At 37.7% G+C, this 20,258-nt stretch overlaps 1 protein-coding gene across 8 annotated transcripts in view; it reads left to right on the top strand.

The window, feature by feature from the left end:
- Positions 1 to 926: 926 nt before the first annotated feature.
- LOC131278548 (zinc finger protein 786-like) overlaps positions 927 to 20,258 on the top strand; it is a 34,313-nt gene continuing 14,981 nt past the window's right edge. For 3 of the 8 annotated variants that reach the window (XM_071215332.1, XM_058297533.1, XM_058297532.1), the window contains exons 1-3: positions 963 to 1,104; positions 12,008 to 12,124; positions 17,089 to 17,215. In XM_071215332.1, coding sequence (XP_071071433.1) covers positions 1,087 to 1,104; positions 12,008 to 12,124; positions 17,089 to 17,215 — 262 coding nt within the window. In that variant the 5' untranslated portion in view covers positions 963 to 1,086. Of the gene's footprint in view, positions 1,105 to 6,421; positions 6,553 to 12,007; positions 12,125 to 17,088; positions 17,216 to 20,258 lie in introns of all 8 variants that reach the window. The other 5 variants (XM_058297536.1, XM_058297535.1, XM_058297534.2 and 2 more) reach the window with 4 other exon arrangements.

Here is a 20,258-nt window from a genome sequence, read left to right as displayed (position 1 = left end):
TGTTTCTAACTTTATGTTTCCATTTCCCTCTTTCTGTATTTTTCTCCACCACTATGCCTCTCTCTTCCCGTAGATGCTGGTGTTGCCTCACCCATTATCCTTTGTTTGCACTTAACTATCCGCACTTGACAAAGGCAGGGATCAACTCTGCCTGAGGTATTCTCAGGCCAAGGTGGGTAGTTCCGCCTCTGTGCCCCAGAAGTGCCCCTCAACTAATGAGGGACAGGAGTTGGTGGATAAATATTCCAGCCTCCTTATCCCTTGGCAGGATAGTTCTGAGGTGTGTTGTACACCTTCTCACAGAGTGCGCAGCAGGCTTGAACCCTAATCGCCCCCTTTACTGTCTTACCTCTCTTTCTGGTCTCATTTCCCAACTCCCTCACTTGATTTCTGGCATCACTTCACAAACGAACCCCTTCAACCAAATCCTTGACTCAGGGACTTCTCTGGGGGGAAAACAAAATAAGACACTACCTCTTCTCAATATTTCTTTCTGGCTCTTTTCTAAGAGTGTCTCTCTTTTTCTGTCTTTCAGTTTCTCTCTCTTCAGCTCTTTCAGTTTGCCTCTGTTCCCTCCTTGTTCTCTCTCCCTCTCTGTGTCTCCCTCTGTCTTCTCGGTCCTCATCTCTTTCTGTTGACTTCTCCTTTCCTCTCCAGCTCTTTCTTTGCTAAGGAGGCTAGATTTGGGAAAAGTTGGTCATGCCCCGGGTCTCCCCATTCTCAAGCCTCTTGGATATCACAAGAAAGTCCAAGGATCTCTCCCAAATTAAGGTCGGCTGTAACCTGAGAGTCCTGGACTCAAGACGACCCTTCTTTTGAGAACTGACAGAGCGTGCTCCTCCTAAGCGGGTTACAGACAACTCAAACTGCTCTTGTTCCTCCTTCCCGGAGGCGGCGCAGGAGAGCTGAGAAGTCACAGCTTTCCTGGGAGAGCCCGCTGGCGAATCCCAGGGTGCACCGCGTGTCCTCCGCGCTCTGCGCGAAATTCGGGGCGGCGGGGTAGGGGGCACGCTGCAGTGAAGGTTCTTGCGAACCCAGCACGGACTGTCGGCCTTTACGGCCCGGCGGGCAGGACCGCCAAAGGCCATGGCCTATCCGGCTCGGGTAAGAGCGGCTCTCCCGCGTGGACAGCAGATTTGGGGCCTGGAGCGTATCTTTGTGTTCGGGCGGGCCCGCAATTTGGGCTGCGGTGGACGGGAAGGGCGGAGTCTGTGTGTTCGCGTTAGGCCGGTGGCGGGAGGCCCGGATTGTGGATGGAGCCGGTGGCCGCCGTAGGTCCAGGGGCCTGTCCGTTGCCAAATCCCTGACAAAATCGAGCTTGCGCTATGTTAGACCCCAGAGGCGGGCAGAGAGGGGACGCCCCAGGTGTGGCGGGGTATGGCTAGGGGAGGAATAGAAATAGGTTCGGATTTACGATATAGAATGGCCGAAGAGGCGGAGGGCAGCAGATTAGCTGTCAGAGCATTGCTGCTAACGTGATGTTTGTATTGAGTGTAAGAGGGGAGGAATCGAGGACGATATAAAAAACCTAAATAATGCACACATTATTTGATTGTTTGGTGCTTTGTTGGAAAATGTGAAAATTGAGGTGTTGAGGTAGTGGCCATGATTTTTGCTATCTTCATGTTTTCCCGTATTTTATAAAATTTACATTTTGTGCAGTTTTGCTGATTATTAAACGAATTAAGGAGAGAATGAATAAAAAATACAATCTCAACAGAAGCACATTTTCCTAGGATTAGTTCTAGAAAAGATATGAAACAATTTTGTGGAGAATATTATAAGGAAATGGAAGATACACCATGGCCATAGATGGAAGACTAATTGTAGTAAAGATACTACTTTTCCTCCAAATTAATATATAAATTAACAGTTTCATCAAAATCACACTCAGATTTTTATGAATTTAGATGAACAGATTTTGAAGTTCATTTGGAAAAAATAAAGATTGAAAAATGAGTAATGTGATTCTGGAAGAAGAAAAAGAAGGTGGAATTGCCTTACCATGTAACAGAACTTACTGTAAATCTATAGAATTAGTACAGTGTTTTTTTATGCAGGGATAGTGACATAGAGCAGTGGAAATAAAATAGAAAACACAGAAACAGACCGAAGGTCACTAGAGACCTCGGTATACAGGGGTGGCATTACAAATTAATTGGCAAAAACAGACTATTAAAAAATGATTTTGGAGCTGGGGCTCTTTCTCCAATCTTCAGAAAGAGGAGCAGTGAGTAATGGCTTAGTAAATGTAGCCCCCTGCCCAAATGCTCGTTCTTCCCTAGAGGAGCCCGAATCTACACCTTGGGTGCTTAATTCCATTCTTTTCTCCTATTTCTCAATAAAATCTGTTCTTTTCTCTCTTTTCTCAGTATACTCTTTTTACTGGCCTAACTAATATATATAGACAATTGAGTTATGTGGAAAAATAAAGTAGATCACTTTGTATAACATTTGAAAATTACATTCTAGATAAATTAAAAATCAAAACCTAAAAAAGCAAAACTTTACCTTTTAGAAGATAATTGTAAAATGTCTTTGTAACCTTGGTATAGAAAATAATTTCTTTAGAGAAGACTCAAAAAATGCAAAAAGACCTAAGAAAATATTGATATATTTGCATCAAAACTTGAAATTTTCTGGACAATATAAGAGCGTAAATACAGTTGTAAGATAAGTCACATACTAGGAGAAAGTATTTGCAACCTATAGAGTCAACAAAGAATTAGTATACAAATTATATAAAGGATTAGCAACCCAATAAAAAAATAGACTATGTATACAGACAGATCACAGAACTTAAAACACAAATGGTCAATGAATAGAAAAGAATTAAAAATTGTCACATCAGACAATGGAATACTCTACAAAATTAAAAGTAAATTATTAATAGTTCTTTATCAATATTAATAGAGCTCAAAAAATATTGAATGAAAACCAAGTTGCAGAATAAGTGTTTATGTATAAAAGAAATAAAGCAGTACTATATTTGTGACTACAGATATATATATATATTAAAAGATTAAAAACATCAACTGGAAAGATATTCACTACATTCATAGTAATGTTTGCCTCTCGGCAGATAGAAGAATAGGACTGAGTATAAGAATAGGATTGAAGAAAGGAACCAAGAAGGCTTCAGTTTCATCTGTTGAATTCTATTTATTTTATTAAAAGGAAATCTGAAGCAAAAATGTTATATTTGTTAAGTCATTTGAGTACAAGAATACTTGTTATAATAGCTCTTTAATTTTCTGTATCTTTTAAATGTTTGAAAATTTAAAAAGTAATAAACAATGAGGTTTTTTTGGCATTTTAAAAAGGAATTTAATTAGAGAAAATAGAACAAATACTTTTTAAAAAGAGATAAAAATGTGCAATGACTTGCTGTAACACATTGTATGCATTTCTGAAAATCACATTGCTATGCAAAATTGTGCAATAAAAACCATAGAACTTACGAAGAAATGGTTTTTAGGTTACAACACTCAAAAACTTAATCAGTGGTGTATTAAAAAAAAGACTAACAAAAACAGTAGCACTGTTTATACATGTTAAATAGTTAGGGAATACAAAAATATACAATAAATATGTCACTTCCCCTTTAAAAAGACCTGAAGTCTGCTTGTGGAAGTGGGCATAGAAAAGATTTTAATGTATTGTGAAGTGGTGGAAGGAAGGTTATCTGAAATCAGAAAGTTTTAATACCGTATGTGAATGGGTAAGGCGCATAACTTGAAGATTGAACTGAGATAGTTCATAGATGTTTGAGGGACGTGCATGTATGCATTTTGTTTTATCCTACATGACTCAGTTCAGCTGGGTGCAGTTTTCTAAACCTTACCAATGTTAACATTATGGACTGGATAATTCTTTGTTGTGGGAAACTATCCTGTGCATTGCAGGATAGTAAGAAATATCCCTGTGTCAAAACCACTAGATGCCAGTAACGCACCCCCTCTCCAGTCATGACAATCAAAAATGTCTCAAGACATTGCCAAATGTCCCCTTGGGGGCAGTGAACCCAAGAGAAGTCATAGATGTAGCAGCCTGAGGCATTGAGGCCCAGAGAAGACAGAGAGATGAACCAAGGCTGCCATTGTGCCTGATTGCCCATAGCTGCAGTTCAGGGAAAAGAATCTCCTGATGTTGCCTTGATTTGAACTCATTCACTGCCTCAGAACTATAAGCTTTTAATTTAATAAGTTCCCATTATGAAAGCCAACACATTTCTGATTTATTATTCCCAGCAGCTTTTAACAAACTAAAGCCAAGTGTTAGCCAACAAGTAAAGTAATTGATGAAATAAACATAAAAATCAAAATAAACATACCCATGCTTTCATAATTAGAAATGTTAGTGAAGAAAACAAACAAACCCTCAATCATAGTAGCAACCAAAACTCTAAAATATCTAGGAATGACCTGTCAGGAATTATTAAGAACTATATGAAGAAAACTATGAATTTTACTGATGCACATAAAAATATCCAAATAAATGAAAGTGATAGGCCATGTTTTTGGGTGGGAAGATCCAAATTTTAGAGAGCCTGTTCTCCCAGAATTAATCAGTAATATTCAGTGCAATACTATCAGAATTGAGTTTAATTTGTCAGGCAATTTCAGGTAAAAATGATGAGGATGGCTATATTCTTTCAGATAGGGAAACATTTTATAAAACTATAGGAATTAGTCAAGTATTGGGTCAGGAATAAACAGGTTCATCAGTGGAACAAAATATACCCTAGTGTAAATGGGGAATCTAGTTTATGAAAAACGATCCCATATCATTGGTAAAGCACAAATCAAGTAAGTGTTGTGACAATTGAATATCCATTTCTGAAATAATTATACTTCCTCATATGATACACAGAAATAAGTTTTAGATAGAATAAAGATCTCATTCTAATAAGCAAAACTATGAAAATATTATAAAAAATTCAGGAGAATCTTTTCTAATCTGACAGTGGGAAAAGCCTTCCAAATCAGGACACTGAATCCTGAAGCCATATAAAAGACATTCTCATAACAATGAAATAAGGGAGGAAAGCAGTGTACCCTGAAAAAAGAAAGGGGGGAATTATCTTTATTTGAAAATTATATGATTGTATCCCACAAAAAAGTAGTACATTTGATAAATATGGCACATTAGTTAGTTATGAAATAAGGTACAAAAATCAATTTTTAAATATTAGTATTATTAGTTTACGGTGGCAGTACCATTTACAATTGTTATTAAACCATAGGATACCAGAAATAAAGCTAGCTTATAAAATTTATAACATTTCTGAAGAAAATCATTAAATTTATTAAAGAATTGGAACTAATACCTATATAAATAGACCTTATTCTTAGATGAGATTCATCTATCCTGGTTACATATGTAAATTCAATGCAATTCTAAATGATTCTCAGTATACTTTTTTTTAAAGGAAAAAATCATTTATTATCTAAGAATGAATAAATATTCCAGAAAATTTACAATAGCTTGGAAAAGAAGGGGTGGGAGAACTTTCCCTCCAGGTGTTACAATATTGCATAGGTAGTATACCAGAATAGAGAGTTAGGGTGATCAGAATATATAGATTCATATATATATATGAAAATCTATATGCAGAGGTTGAAAGTTGGCATTAAAATTTAGAGTATGGTGTATTAAATAGTGTTGCATGATTGACTATTCGTATGGATAGAAATAAGATGCCAATCTCATCTATAGAATTCAGTTGAAAATCTAAATGTAAAAAAACGACTAGGAGATTATTTGTAAACTGTGAGGAACATTGTCTTAGCTGAAAGAGAAATCTAGAAACAATTTGGAAAATATAGATTTTATTAAATAAATGGGTCAAAATTTCTGTTTGGCCAAAGACCAAGTCTAAAGGTGATAAGCTGGGAGAAAACATTTGGCAGTCAGGAAAATGTGTATTAGCCCTAATATAAGAAGAGTTTATTCAGATTTTAAGCATGTACTAGAACAGTGAGGAAAGAATATGAATGAATGGGCATTTACACAAACATGTATAAAGTCATCAAAATAAAATGCAAAGGAATGCTCAGCCTCACAAGGTAATGCAAATCAAAACAATGAGATACCACTTTTCACCCGTCACATTAGCAAAACCAAGAAGGTTTGAAGAAAATCCTGTGCCATGAAGGTGTAAAGTCTTCTCTTATTTCATTAGCAAGAGTATAAAGTATACAGTATACTGCTTTCTTTTTATAAGGCAATTTAGTAGTATCTCTTAAAACTGACAGTGTTTATAACCTTTGATTTAGTTGCAGTCCGTTTTGGACTTTATCCTACAGAAATAAAAGTACTAATACATAAGAAGGCACATCAGAGCATTATTTTTAATTCAAAGAGAAATGAAGATGAGTGACATCATCAAAATGAGGATGTAACACAACCCCCTGGACAGTCTTTCCACAGAATCAACAAATAAAAGGACAAATCCCAATTGCTTGGAACTCTGGAAAATGAAAGAGACTGGAAAAGGCTCCACAAACACTCAATCCAAAAAAAAAAAGGAAAAAGAATCTCCAATATCAGGTAGGAGATTTTTTTCCCTGGGCCGCCTGTCTGGACCTCTTACCCTCACTCAGTTCTGCACAGCTTCAGAGTTGCACAGCAGTACAGCCCAAGTCCTTCCCACCGTGGATACTGACTATAAACCCACTCACAGCAGCAGGTCTGAACTCCATGCATATACATGTAAGTAGATCCGAGTCTTCAGAGACCCAGGGCAGAACACAAGCTTCTGAGAAATGCCACTACAAAAGGGCCCCCAGGGAAATTAAAAAAAAAAAAAAAAGGCCACAACAGAACTGTTGAAAGAGGTATACTCACTCACTCTAGTCTCTGTTCCCTGAACCACCTAAATGCAAAATGGACCTTTCTGGATTAACCCACTGTTTTAGTTTCCCAGCCAGCTTGAAGATACCCTGAAATGGTTGGCTTAAATAATGGGAATTTATTAGCTTACAGTGTGAGGCCAAGAAAATGATAAAATCAAGTCATCATAGAGGTGATGCTTTCTTCCAGAAGACCTGCTGCCAGTGACCCTTAGCTCCTCTGTTACATGGCCAGGCAAACTGATGGTGTCTGCTGGTCTCTTCCTTCTCTTCTGGGTTTCATTGATTCCACCTTCTTGCTTTTGTGAACATTTCTTCACTTTCTGTATTCATTCTGTTTCTAAAAAAGATTCCAGTAAGAAGATTAAGACCCAGTGAACAAATAGCAGTGCATCTGGGAAAAAACCTTGACCAAAAGGGAGGAATATTAAATACAAGTGTTTTTTTTTTTTTTTAAGATTTATTTTTTATTTATCTCTTCCCTTCCCCCCCTATCTCCCCCATTGTCTGCTCTCTGTGTCCATTCGCTGTGTGTTCTTCTGTGTCCACTTGTATTCTTGTCAGCGGCACCAGGAAGCTGTGTCTTTGTTGCGTCATTTTGCTGCATCAGCTCTCTGTGTGGCACCACTCCTGGGTAGGGTGCACTTTTTTCATGTGGGGGCGGCTCTCTTAATGGGACACACTCCTTGCGCATGGGCTCCCCTATGCGGGGGACACCCCTGCGTAGCACGGCACTCCTTGCACACATCAGCACTGTATATGGGCCAGCTCACCACATGGGTCAGGAGGCCCTGGGTTTGAATCCTGGATCTCCCATGTGGTAGGTGGATGCTCTGTCAGTTGAGCCAAATCTGCTTCCCACAAGTGAGTTTTTTTTTTTTTAAGATTTATTTTTTTTATTTATTTAATTCCCCTCCCCTCTCCCGGTTGTCTGTTTTCTGTGTCTTTTTGCTGCATCTTGTTTCTTTGTCCGCTTCTGTTGTCGTCAGCGGCACGGGAAGTGTGGGCGGCACCATTCCTCGGCAGGCTGCTCCCTCCTTCGCGCTGGGCGGCTCTCCTTATGGGTGCACTCCTTGCGCGTGGGGCTCCCCTACGCGGGGGACACCCCTGTGTAGCACAGCACTCCTTGCGCGCATCAGCACTGCGCATGGGCCAGCTCCACACGGGTCATGGAGGCCCGGGGCTTGAACTGCGGGCCTCCCATGTGGTAGACGGATGCCCTAACCACTGGGCCAAAGTCCGTTTTCCCCACAAGTGAGTTTTTATGGCAGATTTCAAAGTGAATCTGGAGGTCATTCCAGAGGTTATGCTTGTGCATGTCTCAGCAGGATCTCATCAACTGCCACAGTAAACAGTGCCTCAAACAGTGGGGCTCCTAAAGGCTCTACGGACATTTAGACACGATAAGAAGGGCAGACAATCTCAGGAATTTGGTACCCTGTCAGTGGGCCTTACTTTGGAATGTATGCTCCCCAGTGTAACGTAGTTAGTCTCATTTATAGTTTCCCTACAAATGCCTTTCTCTTCTGTCACTTTTATTTGAACTTTTATTTGAATTAGCACTATTCTTGTTAAATATATGTCCCAGAGGCTCAAATCTTTGGTCTGTTCATGTGCCACTTGAGCCCCGAACCTAAACAGAGTTGCAACATCTACTCCTCAGTTCATTGGACTCATCCAGGACAACTAACAAGGAGATCATGATAAACAGTGCCCATCCCAAGGAACAGAGAGTGTCTGCAACTGCAAGCAAGACAGTTCCATCCATCTGCCCCATGGAATCTAAGTCCACTCTCATTTAGAAACAGAGTGAGCATCACCATCCAAAATCCTCAAGATTGGGGAATGAACAATGGACTAAAGTAGACTTATTATTCTATTATAGACATTATTATTCTAGCAGTGGAAGAACTTGTACCCTTGATATAAAGGCTATGGCCACAAGAGGTTCTGAGGGGAGGGAGAGGGAAGAATAGGTATAACATGGAGGTATTTACAGAACATTGGAATTGTCCTGCATGACATTGCAAGGATGGATACAGGCCGTTATACATTTTGTTAAAACCTATAAAATTTTGCTGGGCAGAGTGTAAAGTATAATGTAAACTATATTTCATGGTTAGGAGCAATGCTTCAGTATGTGTTCATCAACTCTACAAATGTACCACACTAATGAAAGATGTTGTTAATGTGGGAAAGTGGGGGAGGGGAAGGGGGAGGGGTGGGGCATATGAAAACCCCCTATATTTTGGAGGTAACTTTTATGTAATCTAAACATGTAGAGAAATAAAAAGACCCAGTTAAATTAGATGGGTCACACCTAAACTAAAGTAGTCTTACTTCAGTAGCCTCAAAAGGCCTTACTACAATGGGCCTACACCCACAGGAATGGATTAGGATTGATTAAGCATGTTTAAGAACATGCTTCTTGGGTACTACAGATCCAAACCACCACAACCCAAGCATCTTTCTGGGTTAATCCCATCTGACTCCCTGGGGCAGGATACCCTAATGGGGAAAAAATCAAAGGCATAAAATCTTCACTGAAAAAAAAGGGGGAAGGGGGTAATTGAGCTGCTGTAAGACAAGACAAGTCCCAGAACTGAAAAGTGTAAGGAAAAGGCACTGAGTGAGAGAATTTAAACAATTCTCAATTAAATTAAACAATTTAAACTGGGGAGATAATTCTGCACAACACAAATAGAACAGATCCAGAGTCCCAGAGAAGGAACAGAGGAAAGGAAGCCTTCTCCTGGAGGTGAAACAATTGCACAAAAAGTGAAAACTTAAAAATTGTATTGCATATCTAGGTGAAGAAACAAGAAGAAGAAGAGCTGATTAAATATAAATATGAGCATTTCAACACAGGCCATTCTAAAGTTACAGAATAAGATAGACCCATCATCAAAGAAGAGCCTTAACAAAAAGCCAACCAATAGTAAAACTCTAGGCAAAAGGGAGAAAACATACCTTCAGATTTGATACATCAATATAAGCAAATGCCCAAACATAAGCAAAAAATTAAAGCATACTAAGAAACAGGAAGATGTAGCACAGTCATGGGAACAAAGTAAACTTCAGAGGAGATGCAGAATTTGGAGCAGCTAATCAAATAAGTTCAAATAAATCTATCAGTTCAAGGAGATGAAGGAAAATATGATATAAAGGTAAAGGATATTAAGAAAGTGTGTGAGCATAAAGAAGAATTTGAAAGCTTAAAAAAATAGAAATTATGAGGATGAAAGGCACAAAAATGGACATTAAAAAAATACTAGACATACAACAGCAGATTTGAACAGGCAGGCAGAGGAAAGAATTAGTGAAATAGAGGATAGAACATTGGAAATCTTATAGTCAGAATAACAAAAGAAAAAAATAAGCAGTGTCTTAGGGATTTGGGTGACAACATGAATCATACAAACATGTATGTTATGATTGTCACAGAAGGAGAAAAGGGAAAGGGAGCAGAAAAATATTTAAGGAAATAAAGGCTGAAAATTCCCCAATTCTTGTGAAAGACATAAATATACATGTCTAAGAAGCACAATGCAGGCCAAACAATAAACCCCTATAGACCCATGAGACACATAGTAATCACAATGCCAGATGGCAAAGAGAGAATTCTGAAAAGAGGAGAAAAGAGGTTTGTCTCATACAGGGGATCCTCAATAAGACTAAGTGCCAATTTCTTATCAGAAACCATGGAGGCAAGCAGACAATTTTATTAGGGTTCTCTAAGGAAATAATTGACAGGAGATACCTGTAAATCTTATAAGATTTTATAATATTAGCTCACACGACTGGGGTTGCAGAAGACCAGGTTTTGTAGGACAGGCTGCAAACTAGGAACTCTGATGAAGGTCCTCAATGAATTCCCCAGTACTAACTGACTGGATGAAGTAGACATGGAAATTCTTATTTTCTGACTGCCTTCGACTGATTGGATGAGACATCTCTCATTGCTGAGGGCATTCTCCTCAGTTGATTACAGATGTAATTACTTGTAGAAGCATTCAACTTACTGGTGATTTAAGGAAAAAAATGTCCTCACAGCTACAATTCATCCAGTGCTTGCTTGACCAAACAACTGAGCACCATTAACCTGGACAAGTTGACACATGAACCTGTCACAGTCCATCCCCTGTCAACTTGGCAACCATACACATCACCTTAAACCATACTCAATCACTAAATAAAAGCAGTAAATGACATACTGTTTTGCCTAACAAAACTCAACTGTCCTGCATACAACTAGAAATGGTGTAAGATAGGGTGTAATCCTTGGATAATATTCACTCTTAAACCTGATATCCTGTAACAAATGCTATGACATGAAACTAATACAACTTATGTCATATGATAAGGAGATAAGATGGGGAAGAAAAGAAAAATATGTTTTATTTACATATACAACCATACTCAAAACAAGGAGGAAATTCTCATAACCATTACAGCCCTCATTTCTGTAACTGGTCATGTGGCTGTAGTTCATATTTATCAGTACCTTCTCCAGCCACTCATTTTATGTTCTCCTTTGACTTCAGCTGGCCGTGGTTCTTTGCTTGGTGGGGTTACCCAAATTTTCATTCCTGAAGTTTTTGGGCCATTGGTATTCCAGCCTAGGTTGTTGCAGTTTTCCATTGAATTTAATCATAGACATGGTAGTAGCACTAAGAGACACCCTAGGAGATCTCCTGTATCCCAGGCAAACTTTTCTCTACCTCCATTGTGTGGGTGCAGCCCCTTTTCCCCTTGATAGTCAGGATCAGTCACCCCAGCCACTATAGTGGTTCCTTTTTGTTGGAGGGAATGAGTAGCCTAAAATGGCCGGGCAGCAATCTTAACTTCCGGTTCAATAGATTCATTGTTGTGTCTCCTGGTAGAAGTACTCCTTTTGTAACTAAGACCTGTAGTCCAGAAGAGCTTTATGTTTGTAGAGAAAGGAAGCAAAAATTTTTCTAGTAGATCACTGGGGGTAATGATTCCTGGACATATGAATCCTGATTATGGGAGAAATAACACCATAGAGTGGATGTTGATTCAGAGCATGCACAGCCTCCTAGAGAACATGGCCCCAGCCCTTGAGAGTATTGCCACCTAGTTGGCATGTAATTGAGTCTTCAAAAGGCCATTCTACTGTTCTGTCAATCCAGCTGCTTCAGGATTATGGGGAAAATGGTAATTCCATGAGCATGTGTCCATGCCTGCACATCAGTTGCTGTAAAGTGGATTCCTTGATCAGAAGCAATGCTGTGTGGAATACCATGATGGTGAGTAAGGCATTCTGTAAGTCCACAGATGATAGTTTTGGCAAAAGCCTTGCATGCAGGAAAAGCAAACCAATATCCAGAGTATGTGTTTATAACAGTTTGAACAAATTGTTGCCCCTTCCGTGATTGAAGTGGTTCAATGTAATCAACCTGCCACCAGGTAGCAGTCTGATCACCTTGGGGTATGGTGCCTTCTTGGGCTGAGTGCAGGTCTCCTTCTGGCACATTGTGCACTCAGCAGCAACTGTAACCAGGTCACACTTGGTGAGGGGAAGTCCCTTTTGCTGAGCCTGTGCATAACCTCCATTCTATCTTCAAGGATACTTTGTTGATGAGCCCATTGGGCAATGAGGGGATTTACTGGGGAAAGAGGCCAACTGGTGTCAAAAGAACAGGTCATCTTATCCACTTGATTATTAAACTCTTCCTCTGCTGAAGTCACACTCTGGTGAACATTCACATGGGACACATATATCTTAAGTTAAAGAAAGAGAATCTCTGGGCTGTCCATATGCCAGCTGGACCCTGAGCCTCAATGAAGTTGCAACATCTCTCCAGTTTGTTGGACTTACCCATGTCAGCTAACAAGGAGGTGAGGATGGTCAACCACCACACAAAGGAACTGAGAGAGTCTACCCTTGGAAGCAGGAGAATCCCATCCATCAGCCATATGCAATTGTAGCCCCCTCTCAATTACGAGGTGGAGCAGGCCTTGCCATCCCAGAGTCCTCAGGATTAGGGAATCAAATATGGACTAAAGTGGACTTACTGGTATTCTACTATAGAATTATTGTGACTCTAGCAATGGAAGAAATTATATCATTGATGTGGAGGCAGTGGCCACTAGAGTTGCTGAAGGCAGGGAGGGGAAAAAAGGTATAATACGGGGGCATTTTCGGGACTTGGAGTTGTCCTGAATGATATTGCAGGGGAAGATGCAGGACATTATATATCCTGCCATAACCCACAGAGTGGATTGGGAGAGTGTGTAAACTACAGTGTAAACTGTAATCCAGGCTGTTTAACAGTGCTCCAAAATGTATTCCTCAAATGCAGTGAATGTACTACACTAATGAAAGAAGTTGTTGATGTGGGTAAAGTGGGGGGTATGGGGAGTGGAGCATATGGGAATCTCCTTTTTTTAAGGTAACATTTTGTGTGATCTATGTATCTTTTAAAAATAAATTAAAATATATTTTAAAAACAGGTGAAATCAAAGAGCTAACTGCACACATGGAAGAACTAGAAAGAGAACTGACTAAACCCAAAGCAAGCAGAAGGGAAGAAAGTTACAAAGATTTGAATAGAAATAAATGCAATTGAGTATTTAAAAAACAGCATTACAAAAACTAAACATTGGTTCATTGAAAAGATCAATAAAATTGACAAACTCTTATCTAGAATGACAAAAAAGAAGATGCAAATAAAATCAGAAACGGTAATACTACTGACCCACAGAAATAAAAAGGATCATAAGAGGATACTATGAACAACAGTATGCCAACAAATTAGGCCAGCTACATTAAATGGGCAAATTCCTGGAAACACACGAACAACATACACTGATTCTAGAGAAAATAGAACATCTTCAGGAGACAAGTAACAAGTATGGAGATTGAATAAGTCATCAGATATCTCCCAAAGAAACACCCAGGAGCAAATAGCTTCACAGTGAATTCTTTCAAACAGGCTAAGAAGAATTAGTACCAACCATGCTTAAGCTCTTCCAAACAAATTAAAAAGGAGATAACATTACCTAACTCATTCTATAAGGCCCACATCACTGGAATATCAAAGCTAGATACAGATACTACAAGAAAATAAAGTTACATACCAATTCTCTTATGAATTTAGTTGCAAAAATCCTCAACAGAATAGTTTATATTAAATCCAACAGCACATTAAAAGAATTATACACCATAATCAAGTGGGTGTTATCCCAGATATGCATGGATGGTTCAACATAAGAATAACAATGTAATACACCACGTAAGAAAACAAAGGGGGAAAACCACAGGAACCTCTTACTTGACACAGAAAAGGCATTTGACAAAATCCAGCATCATTCTTGATAAAAACACAAAAATAGGAATAGAAGGAAAGGTCCTCAACATGATGAAGCGCCTTTATGAAAAATCCACCGCTAACACCATACACAGTGGTGAAAGAGTAAAACTGTTCTTCTAACATCTGAAACAGACAAGGATGCCCACTGCCACCGTTATTCAACATTGTGCTGGAAGTTCTAGCCAGAGCAGATAAGTAAGAAAAAGAAATAAAAGGCATACATTTGGAAATGAAGAAATAAAACTTTCACTATTTGGAGATGCCATGATCCTATATATAGAAAGTTCTGAAAAATGTACAATTAGGGTACAAGTTTAACATGCAAAAATCAATGGTGTTTCTATATACTGGTAATGAGAAATCTTAGGAGGAAATCAAGAAAAATTCCATTTATTTAGCATCTAAAATAATAAAAATATCTAGAACATATTTTAACTGAGGATATAAAGTACTTAAATATAGAAAACTACAAAACTTTGCTAACTGAAATCAAAGATGATCTAACCATCTTTGCTCCTAGTTTGGAAAGATGTTAAGATGTCAATTCTACCCAAAATGATTTCCAGCTTCAACACAATTTCCAGTCAAAATTCCAATACTTTGCAGATATGGAAAAGCCAGTGACCAAATTTATTTGAAAGGGTAAAGGGCCCCAAATAGCCACAACCATCTTTAGAAAGAACAAAGTCAGAGGACTTGCACTTCCTGACCTTAAAGTGGTCAAAACAGCACAGTATACTAGGATAAGGATACACATAAAGAAAAATGGAATTGAGTTGAGAGTTCAGAAATAGGCTCTCAAAGCCATGGCCAACTGATTTTTTACAAGGCTGCCAAGTCTACTCAATTAAGAAAGACTAGTGTCTTCAATAAATGGTGCTGGTAGAACTAGATAACCATATGGAAAAAGAAAGAAAGAAAAATGATCCCTATCTCCCTATCTCATTGCATATATAAAAATTAACTCAAAATGGATCAAAGATCAAATATATGAGCCATGAATATAAAACTTCTAGAAGAAAATGTAGGGAGGCATCTTCAGGATCTTGTGTTAGGCAATGACTTAGACTTTACACCCAAAGCACAAGCTAACAAAGAATAAAATAGGTAAGTAGGACCTCATCAAAATTAAAAACATTTGTGCATCAAAAGACCTTATTAGGAAAGTGGAAAGACAACCTACTAAATAGGAGAAAATGTTTGGAAAGCACATAGCCAATAAGTTTTAATATCCAAAATATAAAAAGAAATCTTACAACTCAACAATAAAAGGGCAAACAGTCCAATTAAAAAATGGCAAAGGACTCAATTAGGTGTGTTTCCACAGTGGATATACAGATGGCTTAAACATGAAAAGATGTTCAACATCATTAACTGTTAGAGAAATGCAAATCAAAACTACAAGATACCATTTCACAACCACTAGATTGGCATCTATTTAAAAAAAAAAAACCCTGAAAAAAGTGTTGGAGAGGATGTGGAAAAGGAGTAACACTCATTCATTGCTTGTGGGAATGTAAAATCGTGCTGCTACTGTGGCAGTTCCTCAGAAAGTTAAGTAAAGAATTAACATATGGCCCAGCAATACCTTTTCTAGGTATATACCTAGAAGATTTGAAAGCAGGGCCTTGAACAGATATTTGTGCACAGATGTTCATAGCAGCATTATTGACTATTGCCAAAAGATGGAAGCAACCCAAGTATCCATTAACCAATGGATGTATTAATAAAATGTGATATATACATATAATGGAATATTATTCAGCATTAAAGAGGAATGAAGTACTGGTTCATGCGACATCATGGATGAACCTTGAAGACATTATGTTGAATGAAATAAACCAGACACAAAAAGACAGATTTTATATGATCCCACAGATATGAAACAGTTAGAATAAGCAAACTCATAGGCTTAGAATTAGAATATAGGTTTCCAGGGGCTGGTTTGGGGGTAGGGCATGGGGAATTAATGCTCAATTTGTACAGAATTTCTATTTTTTGGATTGTAAAATTTTGGAAATGAATAGTGGTTGATAGCACAACATTGTGAGTGTAATTAACAGCACTGAATTATATATGTGACTCTGGGTAAAGGGAAATTGTAGGTTGTATATGCGTTACTAGAATAAAAATTAAAAGGTAAAACATAGGACTCTACAGCAAAGTGAACCTTATTTTAAACAATGGACTGTTGTTGGTAACTGTACAATCATAAAAATGTTTTTTTCATGAATTATAACCACACTAATGCAAGGGGTTAATAATAGGATGCTATATTGGGGGAAAATACACCCTAATGTAAACTATGGACTATATTTGATACCACAATTATAATACTCTTTCATCATTTGTAACAAAGGTGCCACAATAATATAAAGTGTTAATAATTTGGGGGTTTATGGGAATCATGTATTTTCTAGATGCTTTTTCTGTAAACTTATAATTTTTCTAATTAAAAATTTTTTAAAAGAAATGGAAATTTGTTTATGGCCCATCAATGGGTATGGCTGTCAAAGCTGTGGTATATCCACCTATGGAATATAATGCAACTTAAAAAAAAAAAGTGGTCTGGCAACCTATATTGACTTAAAAAGAAGTCCATGGCATATTAAGTAAATGAAGTTCATATACACACACACACACACAAAGGAAAATAAATCCCTACTATAGATATGTATATGTATAGCAAATGCACATGAAAAAACACATGGAGGAGGATTCAGTGACTAACAACAGAACCATATGATTGAGTATGGAAAGGAGCAGTTCCCCAAGGTGAAGACTGTTAAACAGACAAAAACAGTCTCTACTACAAAAGTCTTAAATTAATGATGAGAAGAAGCCGGAGTCAGTTTGAAGCAATCATGATTGTGTATGTATTATGTTTATCATTTCAGTTACCTCTTACTTTTGAGGATGTTGCCATTTATTTCACGGAGGAAGAATGGCAGAATCTAGAGGCGTGGCAGAAGGAGCTTTACCAGCATGTAATGAGAACCAATTATGAGACTCTTGTTTCTCTAGGTAAGAAATGATCAAGTTTGTGCAAGTTATGGAAATGGATCCTTAAGAGGTTTCAGTCACTTGATACTCCAGGATGTCAGATAGCAAGATTTATCAGAAACTACCCAGAAAGGTATTTTTACCCCCGTATTTTTTTGTTAATACTTCTGTAAGCATGCCTAGACCTTACCCAAAGATATCCGTTGTTATACGAAAATATTTGAGATGACATGTAATGAAAGGTGTTTAGAACTGACTAAATAAATGTATGTCAGCACTTTTAGTCACTATACTCTCAGGTTGCTGTGGTTTTCCACATAGGAGCATGTCTAGCTCATATCCATAAAGTTCCCTGTACATCTTAAATCTACTGGTCAATTTTTACAGTGGAGTCTTTGTATCTCAGAAAAGCTAATGTTATTCTACCCTGGAATGAGATTTTGGAAAGCTATATAATGAGGTGTTTAATTGTGGCTTTTTCTAGGTGTTTTGGTAAATAGATGTTCTTTTTGGTCTTTTTTTTCTTATTTGGTCTTTATATTTCTCTTTTATCTTTTTAAAATTTATCAAATGTTATACTCTGCTAGTAAGATTGCAAATTAGTTCAGCCATTTTGAAGAGCAGTTTTGTAACATAGTAAAGTTGAACACACATTTGCCCAGTGACCCAACAGTTCACTTGGAGAAATATAAACTCTTGTGCTTATGCTCATAGAAGCATGTCAATTAACAGAAAAAAAAGACAAAATAAATTGTGATATATAATAGAATACTATCAGATGAATGAACCTGAGTTAGTTAGATGTTTCAAAGAGGAGGAATATTGAAAATATAATTTGAGGAGAAAAAGGAAGTTAGAATGGTTTGTACAAATTTTAAAACCAGCACACAGTATTTTGTTTGTTTATTTATATATATTCAAAATTAAAAACATACATGGGAATGTTCACTACCCGAAATCAAGGTAGTAAATACCTCTGGAGAGGGGTATATAGGGGCTTAAGCTGTGTCTGTAATGTTTCAGGTTTTTAAAAATATATGATATAAATATGTCAACATGGTAAGATTTGACAAAGTTAGATGAAACCCAGGATTTTACATAAAATTCTCATTTTTCTTCATGCTAGAAATATTTTTAATAAAACAGGAAACCATTGTTTTCTAAACTAAATTTTTGCCCCAACCAACATGCTTTAAAAATCCCTAATTGGGAAGCAGATTTGGCTCAACAGATAGAGCATCCACCTACCACACAGGAGGTCCAGGGTTCAAACCCAGGGCCTCCTGACCCATGTGGTGAGTTCGCCCATGTGCAGTGCTGATGTACGCAACGAGTGCCATACTACGTAGGGGTGTTCCCTGTGTAGGAGAGCCCCACACTCAAGGAGTGCAGCCCGTAAGGAGAGCCGCCCTGTGCAAAATAAGTGTAGCCTGCCCAGGAGTAGTGCTGCACACACGGAGAGCTGATGCAGTGAGATGACGCAACAAAAAGAGACACAGACTCCAGGTGCCGCTGACAAGAATAGAAGCGGACACAGAAGAACACACAGCAAATGGACACAGAGAGCAGAGAACTGGGGTGGGGAGAGGGGGCAGGGAAGGGGAGAGATATAAATAAATAATAAATCTTTAAAAAAAATAAATCCCTAAGAACTAGCTGTTAATAACTTTTTAAAAAAGATTTATTTATTTATTTATTCCCCCTCTCTCCATTGTCTGCTCTCTGTGTCCATTTGCTGTGTGTTCTTTCTGTGTCTGCTTGTATTCTCATTAGGCAGCTCCAGGAACCTATCCGTGGGAGTGAGGCAGTCATTCTCTTGCGCCACCTCAACTCCCTGATCTGCTGCGTCTCTCGTTGTCTCCCCTCTCTGTCTCTTTTTTTTGTCATCTAACTGTGCCAGCTCTCCACGTGGACCAGCACTCCTGCATGGGGCAGCACTCCACTCAGGCCAGCACTCCATATGGGCTAGCTTGCCACACAGGCCAGCTTGCCTTCACCAGGAAGCCCTGGGTATCAAACCCTGGACTTCCTATATGGTAGACGGGAGCCCAATTGCTTGAGCCATGTCCATTTCCCAATAAATGACTCTTAAGAATATTGGTGGGGGAGAGAAGATGAAATATTATCATGCATTAAAAACAAGTAAAGATGAGAAAAATGTATGTTTGATTTATAAAATATAATAAAATTGCTCTGTTCTTTTTTCAGATTAGAAAAGGAATTCATACTCAATAAAAATTAGATAATACATTTAAAAAGAAAGTGAAATTATTCATAATTATCCCGAAGAAAAACACCATTAGCATATTGATATAGCTCTTTCAATATTTTGTGTTTATGGTATGTATATATCTTACCAAAAATCATATCATAAAAAAATCACATAATCTAAATGTTTTATGGCCTGCTCTTTTTCCAAAGCAATATATTATGAGCATATATGAAATCATATATAGTACAATTTAAATGAGTTTTAATTTTATATAGTAAAATATAGACTTAAAGGGAATATATAAAAGTCATTTTCATTAATGTATTAAGATGTTGAATGTAATTTTTTTCCTTTTCCCCAAACTTTCTATAATTATCTTAATAAGAATTATTTTAACAGCTTTATTGAGAAATAATTCAAATACCATACAATTCACAAATTCATTAACTTATCATATATTAACAGGGTTGTGCAACCATCACCACTATTTAATTTCAGCACATTTTCATCACCCCAAAAAGAAACCCTGTACCCATTAGCAATTTATCTCCATGCTCCCCTCCTCCCCACTCCAGCGATCTATTCTATGTTTCTATGGATTTGCCTACTCTAGACATTTCATATGAATGGAATCATACAATACATGGCATTTTGTGATTGACATTGTTAAATAAATGGAAACCATGACAAAATTAAAAGACAACTGATTTAACAGGTCCCTGTAAATTCAGAAGCATTGTTATGGTGTGTAGTCAGTTTTTTCTCTTTGTGTGAACCTATGAAACACTATTTTTTTCACATCTTGTCTTATATGTTGCTCCAAGAATGAATTTTGAGAAATTTAGAAACAAT

The sequence above is a fragment of the Dasypus novemcinctus genome, chromosome 5, assembly GCF_030445035.2.
Source record: "Dasypus novemcinctus isolate mDasNov1 chromosome 5, mDasNov1.1.hap2, whole genome shotgun sequence".
Classification (NCBI taxonomy): domain Eukaryota; kingdom Metazoa; phylum Chordata; class Mammalia; order Cingulata; family Dasypodidae; genus Dasypus; species Dasypus novemcinctus.
This window is presented reverse-complemented; position numbering and strand designations above follow the sequence as displayed.